The sequence below is a fragment of the Magallana gigas genome, chromosome 3, assembly GCF_963853765.1.
Source record: "Magallana gigas chromosome 3, xbMagGiga1.1, whole genome shotgun sequence".
Classification (NCBI taxonomy): domain Eukaryota; kingdom Metazoa; phylum Mollusca; class Bivalvia; order Ostreida; family Ostreidae; genus Magallana; species Magallana gigas.
Window position 1 is genome coordinate 10,581,352 of NC_088855.1, and position 12,202 is coordinate 10,593,553.

Sequence of the window (12,202 nt, forward strand, 5' to 3'; positions counted from 1 at the left end):
TCTTTCTAACATATGAATTTTTAGAACTTTTCTTTTAGAAACAAACGATGTTGTTGGATATAAAATTCTGGAGTTGTCTTTCTTTGGGCATTTAATTTCTTCAATGTTAACGTCTGGGTATATGTTCCTGATATTTAGTCTCATTTTAAAATATACAGATTTTGAGAAAAAATATTTATAATATAAACAAGGGATTTAAAGGGCTGTCGAAAAGCCCTTCTTTTTTGTTGGAGACAAAAACAGGTCTAGTTATTATTATTATTCTTTTTCTCGACAGAATTTCCGTCAACGATTTTTTGAAAACGGAAAGGATTTCAGAAATAACAATACATTAGTCTTATAGCATTTTTAAATGTCACCAGTATGTAGGGTTTTGGATTTCCGGTTCCGGTACTTCCGGTTTACACAAGCAAAATAGTAGAAATTAAATGAATCAATATATTGTTTTTATTTTTAATGGAAATACGTTGTAATTTTACAGTTAGATCAACCATGTCGAGTTGTTTAAAAAGTAAAGCGGCGGCGAGTTTCTATCTCTTATCAGTTTTGAGATTTTAGGCCTCAAACTTGAGAAAAGGGGGGATGAAAAAATAAAAAACTCAGAAAAGCTCAGGAATGTTCTTAGACGGATATACATTGTTTATTTAGATGTAATTAAGATATATTCCAAGTTTCATTGAATAGTATTGAGTACTTCCGGTTTTATGAGCCGATGAAAATTGTCTATGGGAGTTTGTATGTTAAATTGAATTCACGCATGTAACGTTTTCTCAAACAGTTTTCAAGCAAATATTTTTATATTTTGTATTTGTAATAAAGGACCTAATGCGCAGACTGGAAAAGGTCCTGGGGAAAAAATTCTAAAAAATAAGGGATCTGAAGGGGTCAATATTAAAAACGGCCCTTTTGCTGTAACTTTTTTAGTGTTTATCCGATTTTCAAAATCTTTTCGGTTTATAGTTCAGAATAAAGAGTACATTTTAAAAAATATGGTCCGAGGGGGCACTTTTTGACTCCTTATAGGGGTTTTAAGGGTCTGAAAATAAAAACTTTATCGCAATTCAATTTCAAGAGTTATCTCGCTTTGCTCAATAAATGATGAGGATATATATTATGTTAATGGACGTAATTAAGATTTATTCCAAGTTTCGTTGAATAGTGTCTAGTACTTCCGGTTTTATGAGCCGATGAAAATTGTCTATGGGAGTTTCTATGTTAAATTGAATTCACGCATGTAACGTTTTCTCAAACAGTTTTTAAGCAAATATTTTTATATTTTGTACTTGTAATGAGGGACTAAATGCGCAGACCGGAAAAGATCTGAGGAAAAAAATTCCGAAAAATAAGGGACATGAAGGGGTCAGTATTAAAAACAGCCCTTTAGCTATAACTTGTTCATAACTTATCCAATTTTCAAACTCTTTTCAGTTATTACTTTAGAATAAAAAGTACAATTAAAAAATTATGGTCCAAAGGGCCACTTTTTGACTCTTTATAGGGGTTTTAAGGGCCTGAAAATGATAACTTTATCACATTTCAAAAAAATTAAATTTCAAGAGTTATCTCGCTTTGCTCAATGAATGATTAGCTTTAGAGCTTTTGGCATACCAAATCTCTTGAATCTTTAACGAGTACTTTCTTATATATGAATTTTTCGAACTTTTATTTCAGGAAACAAACGATATAGTTGGATAAACAATTCTGAAGTTGTCTTTCTTTGGGCATTTAATTTCTTAAATGTTAACGTGTGGGTATATGCTCATGATATTTTCCTAATTTTAAATATACAGATTCTGAGAGAAAATATGATAAATTTAAAAAAGGGGTTTTAAGGGCTATCGAAAAGCCCTTCCTTTTTGTTGGAGACAAAAATAGGTCTAGTTATTAGGGCTTTTCGACTTTCGGTCGAAAAGACCTATTGTTATTCTGTTGTTTTATTATTATTATTATTATTATTATTATTATTCTTTTTCTCGACAGATTTTTCGTCGGCGATTTTTTGAAAACGGAAAGGATTTCAGAATTAACTAAGCAATAGTCTTATAGCATTTTTAAATGTCACCAGTATGTAAGGTTTTGGACTTCCGGTTCCGGTACTTCCGGTTTACACAAGCAAAATAGTAGAAATTAAATGAATCAATATATTGTTTTTATTTTTAAAGGAAATTCGTTGTAATTTTAGAGTTAGATCAACCATGTCGAGTTGTTTAAAAAGTAAAGCGGCGGCGAGTTTCTATCTCTTATCAGTTTGGAGATTTTAGGCCTCAAACTTGAGAAAAGGGGGGATGAAAAAATAAAAAACTCAGAAAAGCTTAAGAATGTTCTAAGACGGATATATATTGTTTAAATAGATGTAATTAAGATATATTCCAAGTTTCATTGAAATGTATTGAGTACTTCCGGTTTTATGAGCCGATGAAAATTGTCTATGGGAGTTTCTATGTTAAATTGAATTCACGCATGTAACGTTTTCTCAAAGAGTTTTCAAGCAAATATTTTTATATTTTGAATTTGCAATGAGGGATCTAATGCGCAGACCTGAAAAGGTCTTGGGAAAAAAATTCTGAAAAATAAGGGAGCTCAAGGGGTCAATATTAAAAACGGCTCTTCAGCTGTAACCTTTTTATTGTTTATCCGATTTTCAAAATCTTTTCGGTTTATAGTTTAGAATAAATAGTACAATTTAAAAAATATGGTCCGAGGGGGCACTTTTTGACTCCTTATAGGGGTTTTAAGGGTCCGAAAATGATAACTTTATCGCAATTCAATTTCAAGAGTTATCTCGCTTTGCTCAATAAATGATTAGGATAGATATTGTGTTAATATACGTAATTAAGATATATTCCAAGTTTCGTTGAATAGTGTCTAGTACTTTCGGTTTTATGAGCCGATGAAAATTGTCTATAGGAGTTTCTATGTTAAATTGAAATCACGCATGTAACGTTTTCTCAGACAGTTTTTAAGCAAATATTTTTATATTTTGTACTTGTAATGAGGGACTAAATGCGCAGACTGCAAAAGGTCTGAGCAAAAAAATTCCGAAAAATAAGGGACCTGAAGGTTCAATATTAAAAACAGCCCTTTAGCTATAACTTTTTTATTACTCATCCAATTTTCAAACTCTTTTCAGTTATTAGTTTAGAATAAAGAGTACAATTTAAAACATATGATCCAAAGGGCCACTTTTTGACTCCTTATAGGGGTTTAAAGGGCCTGAAAATGAACTCTTTATCACATTTTAAAAAAATTAAAATTCAAGAGTTATCTCGCTTTGCTCAATCAATGATAAGCATTAGAGCTTTTGGCATACCAAAACTCTTGAATCTTAAATGAGTACTTTCTTATATAAGAATTTTTAGAACTTTTATTTCAGGAAACAAACGATATAGTTGGATAAAAAATTCTGAAGTTGTCTTTCTTTGGGCATTTAATTTCTTAAATGTTAACGTGTGGGTATATGCTCATGATATTTTCCTAATTTTGAATAAACAGATTCTGATAGAAAATATGATAAATTTAAATAAGGGGTTTTAAGGGCTGTCGAAAAGCCCTTCCTTTTTGTTGGAGACAAAAATAGGTCTAGTTATTATTATTCTTTTTCTCGACAGAATTTCCGTCAGCGATTTTTTTGAAACGGAAAGGATTTCAGAAATAACTATACAATAGTCTTATAGCATTTTTAAATGACACCAGTATGTAAGGTTTTAGACTTCCGGTTCCGGTACTTCCGGTTCACACAAGCAAGATAGTAGAAATTCAATGAATCAATATATTGTTTTTATTTTTAAAAGAAATTCGTTGTAATTTAAGAGTTAGATCAACCATGTCGAGTTGTTTAAAAAGTAACGCGGCGGCGAGTTTCTATCTCTTATCAGTTTTGAGATTTTAGGCCTCAAACTTGAGAAAAGGGGGGATGAAAAAATAAAAAACTCAGAAAAGCTTAGGAATGTTGTAGGACGGATAGATATTGTTTGAATAGATGTAATTAAGATATATTCCAAGTTTCATTGAATAGTATTGAGTACTTCCGGTTTTATGAGCCGATGAAAATTGTCTATGGGAGTTTCCATGCTAAATTGAATTCACGCATGTAACGTTTTCTCAAACAGTTTTTAAGCAAATATTTTTATATTTTGTATTTGTCATAAGGGACCTAATGCGCAGACCTGAAAAGGTCGTGGGAAAAAAATTCTAAAAAATAAGGGATCTCAAGGGGTCAATATTAAAAACGGTCCTTTACCTGTAACTTTTTTATTGTTTATCGGATTTTCAAAATCTTTTCGGTTTATAGTTCAGAATAAAGAGTACAATTTAAAAAATATGGTCCGAGGGGGCACTTTTTGACTCCTTATAGGGGTTTTAAGGGTCTGAAAATGATAACTTTATCACAATTCAATTTCAAGGGTTATCTCTCTTTGCTCAATAAATGATTAGGATTGATATTGTTTAAATAGACGTAATTAAGATATATTCCAAGTTTCGTTGAATACTGTCGAGTACTTCCGGTTTTATGGGCCGATGAAAATTGTCTATGGGAGTTTCTATGTTAAATTGAATTCACGCATGTAACGTTTTCTCAAACAGTTTTTAAGCAAATATTTTTATATTTTGTACTTGTAATGAGGGACTAGATGCGCAGACCGGAAAAGGTTTTAGAAAAAAAAATCCGAAAAATAAGGAACCTGAAGGGGTCAGTATTAAAAACAGCCCTTTAGCTATAACTTTTTTATTACTCATCCAATTTTCAAACTCTTTTCAGATATTAGTTTAGAATAAAGAGTACAATTTAAAAAAATGGTCCAAAGGGCCACCTTTTAACTCCTTATAGGGGTTTTAAGGGCTTAAAAATGATAACTTTATCACATTTCAAAAAAATTAAGATTCAAGAGTTATCTCGCTTTGCTAAATGAATGATTAGCATTAGAGCTTTTGACACACCAAAACTCTTGAATCTTGAATGAGTACTTTCTTATATATTAATTTTTAGAACTTTTATTTCAGGAAACAAACGATATAGTTGGATAAAAAATTCTGAAGTTGTCTTTCTTTGGGCATTTAATTTCTTAAATGTTAACGTGTGGGTATATGCTCATGAAATTTTCCTAATTTTTAATATACAGATTCTGAGAGAAAATATAATAAATTTAAATAAAGGGGTTTTAAGGGCTGTCGAAAAGCCCTTCCTTTTTGTTGGAGACAAAAATAGGTCTAGTTATTTTTGTTATTCTACCGAGGGACCATATGGCACAATATTTTTTGAACGCCAATTGTTGCTCAGGTGAGCGATGTGGCCCCATGGGCCTCTTGTTTTCTTTGCAATTGAATGATGAACATCCAAATGGAAATAAATCGGAACTTTAACACTCCATGATCGCATCAACATGATCACGAAAAGACAGTTGTAAAGAACATTGTAAATTGTCAGTCTGACACCTGTTCAAGAAGTTATGTAAATTCTCTTATAGGGGTATTTGTGATTTTTAATATATATGTATGAATAAACGAAATAATTTTTACATTCGTCATTTTACATGCGTTTTCTTATATTCAAATAAAGTCGGATATTAAATTTTAATAAAATTAACCCCCCCCCCCCTCACCAGACGCTGGAATCAAAGTAAATATCTATACATGTACTCATTAATTAAGATTTTTTGCCAATAAACTAAAAAATGCCTGTACCAGCGTAATTCCTATTACTTTTGGTATTTCAACACGTGTTATATGATGTCCGTAAGCTATAGTTGAATTTGACCTGAGTCTGATAAGTAATTATTGTAAAATTAATTAAAAACCTACTTTCATTTTCGATAAACCAGTTTGAAGAGTAAGGTTAGGGACACACTTTGGCGGGTCCAAGTCAGTGGGAGTTACATGTAGCATTAAAATATATCCTTGCAATGAAATAATATTGAATGGTTATAAAATTATCATAGGTACTAGAACACGTGTTATATGTTTTGCTTTTGTATATTTGAACCTGTAGCCATTGACTACTATTTATAACGCATTATCTTTAGAACAGGTATTCAAGTTAAGAACGATCTTCACTCGTTCGAAGGCTTCTGTTTGCCGCATTTGCACAATCCTTAACAACCCTCCCACTTATTATTTTAGTGACATTTAAAAATCAAAGGACTGTGCATAATAAAATGCAATTTGATTTATTTCAGAAAGAAGTTTAAAGAATCTGTATATGTATTTATACGTGTAAATAAATGCAGCAAATACATGTAAGCGCTTCCTTCACTATAATCACGTGTTTTGTTATTATCGTAAATAAGTTATGTTCGGTTGAGTGAAACTGATAAGAACATAAATATATTTATTAGGAACTTACTTGGGTTAAACAAAAAAGTTATGATTTGACAAATGCTGAATAAATTAAATAAGGCAAATCGTTTATTAAATGTACGATTTTAGTTTTGATAGATACACCCCTGCGAATGTGTTCGGAATGTTTTCTTTATCGTTGCTTAGTATGTAATAAATCCAGAGGTGCTCGAATGAAAGTTCACGAGACTTCACCGAGATTTGTTCAGTTCCTGTGAAATTTCGAGCGGAAGTATAAGTGTTCGGATAATATTCTCAAAATACGCAAGTACTGGTCGATTTTTGTGTCATATCCTACTTTGATTTATGTTAAAACATCAACATCTTAAAAGATGTATGTCTTATTTCACATTACAGCGGTTTTTTAAATTAAACGATGATATTCAGAACAGAGTTATCATTCGTGTTCAACGACGTGTAGAGTGTTCTAAGTCTAATTATAATTAAGTGATCTATAAAGTTCAATTTTAGGGGGGAGTGGGTTACCACCTTCCCATTTTTTCTTCAAATCAGTTTTTTATCTGAAATTCTTATTTTCGACAGTGTTAAAAACTGTAGTGAAATTTGAAAGAACAAAATTTATATACTCTGTCCAAAGATATCCTGGATTCACATTTGGTTTATTGCTTGATATTTATAAATGCCTCAGGGTTCAAACGATGTTCATTCAAAAGTATAAAAAAATTCCAAGATATCTCAGTCGAAACTCCACTGTTAGCTTATCGGGTTTCAGTACAATGCTAAAAAATGTGAGGTCTACGGGGATTTTGTATTGCAGCAAGGCTTAGCCCGGATGATAACGTTGAAAAATTGCGCGATGCATTCCGAGTGTATTCCGAATGGAGAAAAGATGTAAACATTCCCCATTATAAATTTCCGTAAGGAATCATTCCTGTGAAAATTTCCGAGTGAAAGATGATAATGTGTCAATGAAATTATCTTGGAAATCCCTTTTAACTAGTTCAATTGTACTTCTTTCACAGGTATGTGTATTTTTATTAAAAAAAACGTCCAAATGTGCTGCATAAATATCTTGGGACAGACATTGGGAGATATGACGTCCTATATATATGTTTAAAAAAATCATTGTCATCATTACCCACTAGCTCAGCTGCAACAAAAAGATTTAAGGCCATATACATGTAAATAGTATCTAATTCAGTTTAGATTTTTCATCCCTCAGCTAAATATACAGCTATGCAGTTTTTGGGTTTTTTTATATTTCAAAGAAATATTATAAATATGATTATTTTAAAGAAAGGGTTAATCTTGAGAACAATTAGGCAGATATTCGGTCACAGTTTATATGAAAAAAAATTATTCAACATTTAAAGTGTAAGGTGATGATTCCCGCGCTTGTGCGGGATACCTTCCAGTGGTGTTAAATTAAAAATGAAATATGGTGATCATAAATAACGAACAGTGTTATGAATATAATCTTTCACGCTTTACTTCTAATTACATGTATATACATCTATCATCTTTTGCACAGCTAAGAATGTTGTAATTATAGTTACATTAATTCAATAAGAAATATCTCTTTCTCTCTCTCTTTCTCTCTCTTATGTTGTAACTATTGTCCTAAATGTTTATGGTCCAAGGTTAGGAACGGATAAATTCCCCCCATATTCCAACTGCATCACATTTAATTTGAGCATCTCTTCGATTATAAGCGACACCTCATTAAATAGACAAACATGGTTTTTTTTCCTTCTCTGACATTGGCCAATTGTGTAAATATGGGCCAGAAAAAATATTAAAAAGAATTTTGACTTAAAATGATCCTTCGTTTTTATTCTTTTTTTCATATACTGAAGTCGGTATATTGTATCTAATAAAACAAGATAATTACAATCTACCATAAGATTTCTCTCTCTCTCTCTCTCTCTCTCTCTCTCTCTCTCTCTCTCTCTCTGTATATTTATTTCTAGCTACGGGAAAATGTCCTTTGATGCAAATGATTTGAAACTCATTATTTAATGAATTCTTTCTAATTGAAAACCAATGCTTAAATGTTATTTTTATATTAGCGGTGTGTTGTCTCCTTCTTTGTGTACATTTGTATGACTACAGATAAAATCTTTTGTCCGTCTGAGATCAAGTATACATACGGAACTAAACACACGACCGGGTGACTGCGACAAGGTGGAAAACTATATGTGTTGCAGCTTAGGAATAAACAGATGTAAACAACAGTCTGCATATTTAATTTTGATTTAAAAAAAACATTACGGCAGAGTGCATTGGGACTATAATTATTTAAAATCTGTATTCAGTTGATTATTATTTACCTACAATGTACATGTTTGACTACATACATGTAATGTTTGCGCAAAAGCAAGAGTATATTCAATGTTGGGGGAAAATGAACAGTTATTGGAAATCCTTCTGCTCGGGCATTGCGTAAGCGTGCATTGATAACTAGTTTTTGCAACGGCGGCGTGTATTGTTTATGCTTAATTAACGTACCTGACAGAATTGATCATGACGCTATCACAAAAAAGATAACCAAAGTGGTTCTGATATTGAATTAAAAAATCAATAATGACAATTAACAAAATGAACCCAACACCAAATTAGATACATTAATTGTAATTTATATCAATTTCTGTATCTATGCAATTTAAATTAGAATTATGACAATTTGATTGCTGAAAATTCGGCTAAATTTTGAACTTAAAGTTGATTCGTTAGGAGACATGGCTAATGGTATAAAAGTAACATATAATGGTACTCGAGGGTTTCCATATTCAGGTATTAACCATGCATACTGGGAATTCCAAATCAAACCGAAAGTCATCTCAGGTTACATTGTAATAGGCGTTGTCTCGAACCTTGCGAAAATTTTAAAGTTCGTTTGTTTGTTCGTTCGTTGCGTCTTTATTCGTTGACAAGTACGTGTTCAAGGTCGGACTGTATCAAATATGTCGCCATTACTATTATGTTCGGTGTTCATCTTGATGCTTACCTGTACCTTTACCTGGGCCGGTCAGAATTTCGTTAGTGTTGCGGATTGTCCTAAGGATGCTAATGGATGGGAATTAAGATCAAAGGAGAAAAGCTGTTATGGTGATACGCCAGATTATTTATGTGCTGCAATCGAAAACAAAGAAGGCGAGTTCGGAGAAATTTGCACTAAATATGGGTTGACTCCATCAAGTAAGTACCAGTGTTTATCAATGAAGACATTTTGCCAATTATGAATAAACTACGTAACGACTACAGCAGAGTTACTGTTAAAACTTTTCGTGTTTTAACACGAGTGAGATCAAGTTTGTAAACTATATTGGAGTTTTACCTTATTAGTATTTATTGTGAAAATAATTAAAAACCTACTTTCAGTTTCGATACAGTACCCCATAATACTTTGTAGTAAAGATGAGAGTAGGGTGGTGGACTCGTTTTGGCGGATCTAAGTCAGTGGGAGGATGTATTAAAATATTAACCTACAATGACTGAATTATTGAATAATTACATAAAGTGTGAATATTGAAAATTCATTAAAGGTACACATAGGAGTTAAGATTTGTCAATGTTGAATAAGATATAAATATGCGTCTATGTGTTTCTTAAATGCGCAATTTTATTTTGGTGGAGGGTCTTTAATGGATGAATGAAGTAGCGTAATTCATGCAAACCGTTAGACCCACCAAAAACGCAGTTTGTCCTAGAGCAACCAATGACAAACACGTAGGTGACCTAGACTTTAAATGAGGTTACCGAGTAATGAACATCATAACGGAAAAATGTAGGGTAATTCATCATGCCTCGCACAGATTCATTAGATCGGACAGCTTTGGTCTAAAGTAAACAAATGAATATGCATGCACTCGCATTTTTAGAGTACATATCGACCACTGAAAGAATGGACATATAAACTTTGTATATATATTTGTAAACCATTTACAGATTGTGTCGAAAACTCTTCTACATTATATATGTTACGAAAGATGTTTACAAGCATTTAACGAGGATGTTGCCACTGTAGTGGTTGGGTTGCCCCCCCCCCCTCCCCCCAACACACACACACACACACAATTTTTTCTAAAAAAAGGCTTTTATCTGAAATTTACATATTATATAAAAATTTCGCACTATAACCCCCCCCCCCCTCCCCCCAGCCGGCCCCCGTTTTAAAATAAAATTTTGTGTGTGAATATGCGATTGAGGGTCGACATTAAATACAAAATTTATTTTTTTTCAGACTCCGCTACAACAAAAAGAATTAAGTCCATATATTTAATCAAATTCAGTTTAAATTTTCATTCCTGCCCACTCCTCTATATATCCAGCCAGCTGCATTTTTGTATAAAAAATAAAGTTAAGAATCATAGACATAAACTTTTGATAATTAGTTATACAGAAAACAATGATGAAAAGGAAATTAGTAAAAATTCCTATTTCATACAAGTTTAAACTAGTGGACGCGGGATTTTTTTAAACACACATGCTTCTTATCAGCGCAGCGAAGGTTCAAGAGCTATTCTGATCACCCGTTGTTAATCGCCTGTCCGTCTGTCTGCAAACGTTTTACTTTTTTCACTTCATTAAAATCACTGCATGGCCCAAATTTATCCAACCTTCACAGTTTGTACAAAGCATTCATACGGGAAGGGGGTTGTAAAGTTAATCCTTTTCAACGGGAAGATAATCATAAATAATTAAGGCAAAGTGAAATGCAAAACTTAAAAACAATGTACATAAAGTAAAGTACGTACATGTAGCAGCTTTATAAACTGAGTGGTTATACCATTTTGCTGAGTGGAAAAGTGCCTTTCCTCCAGTCTGATAACAAGAAATCCCAGAAACCATATGATACTTATGAAGGGAAAAATAGGAATAATGATTCGGAATTACATGCAACTACAATTATATCGTGTTATATGTGGAAACCTTAAGGTACATGTACCTAGAACCCCCGCCATGAGACACCTTTATTGATTATAAGTTTATCAATTCTTTTTAGCAACCCTCATATTATGATTCTAGAAAAAAAGGAACTGCATATCCATTAATCTGTTCAGTGACATGCCGAAACTATTTTGCTGTGAACCTCTTGTTATAGATGATGGAGTGATATCTAGAGTATCTATCCATGCCTTGACGTATGCTTTCTTTCTTACAGACAAATGTGCGGTGTTGAATGCACAGACTCATAACCTGGACTCTGTGGAGTGTAAAGCTGCCTCAGGATGTCCATCACAACCATACATTCCATCCGAGTTGTGGAGATGTAAGATGATTTTACAATTTTGTTATTTCTAATGTATGATATGGATAAAATGTTATTGCTATAAACACATAAAAACATTTTTTATGCCCCCCCCCACCCCCTTTCGAAGAAGGAAGGGCATATTGCTTTGCTGCTGTCCATCGGTCTGTCTGTCGGTCGGTCGGTCGGTGCACCAACAGTTTCCGTTCATTTTCTTCACAGAGGATGAACATATTGAAATAAAATTTAGTATACAGGTTTATCATGATATTATCTAGGTCAAGTTTGATATTGGGTACGATTGAGCCATTTTCGACGGAGTTATGGCCCTTGGACGTAGAAAAATTCCAGTTATTTGCTGTTTCCGTTCATTTTCTTTGCAGAGGATGAACATATTGAAATGAAATTTGGTATACAGGTTTATCATGATATTATCTAGGTAAAGTTTGATATTGGGTACGCGAGCAATTTTCGACAGAGTTATGGCTCTTGGACGTAGAAAAATTCCAGTTATTTACTGTTTTCACTCATTTTCTTTGCAGAGGGTGCACATATTGATATGAAATTTAGTATACAGGTTTATCAAAATAACATCGAGGTCAATTTGATTTTGGGTATGAGAGAGCAATTTTTGACAGAGTTATGCCCCTTGGACTT

General features: G+C 32.6%; 1 protein-coding gene across 12 annotated transcripts in view; it reads left to right on the forward strand.

The window, feature by feature from the left end:
• Positions 1–9,116: 9,116 nt before the first annotated feature.
• The window catches only part of LOC105339430 (uncharacterized), a 49,751-nt gene continuing 46,665 nt past the window's right edge, over positions 9,117–12,202 (forward strand). For all 12 annotated transcript variants that reach the window (XM_066078463.1, XM_066078465.1, XM_066078472.1 and 9 more), the window contains exons 1-2: positions 9,117–9,492; positions 11,459–11,566. In XM_066078463.1, coding sequence (XP_065934535.1) covers positions 9,258–9,492; positions 11,459–11,566 — 343 coding nt within the window. In that variant the 5' untranslated portion in view covers positions 9,117–9,257. The remainder of the gene's footprint in view (positions 9,493–11,458; positions 11,567–12,202) is intronic.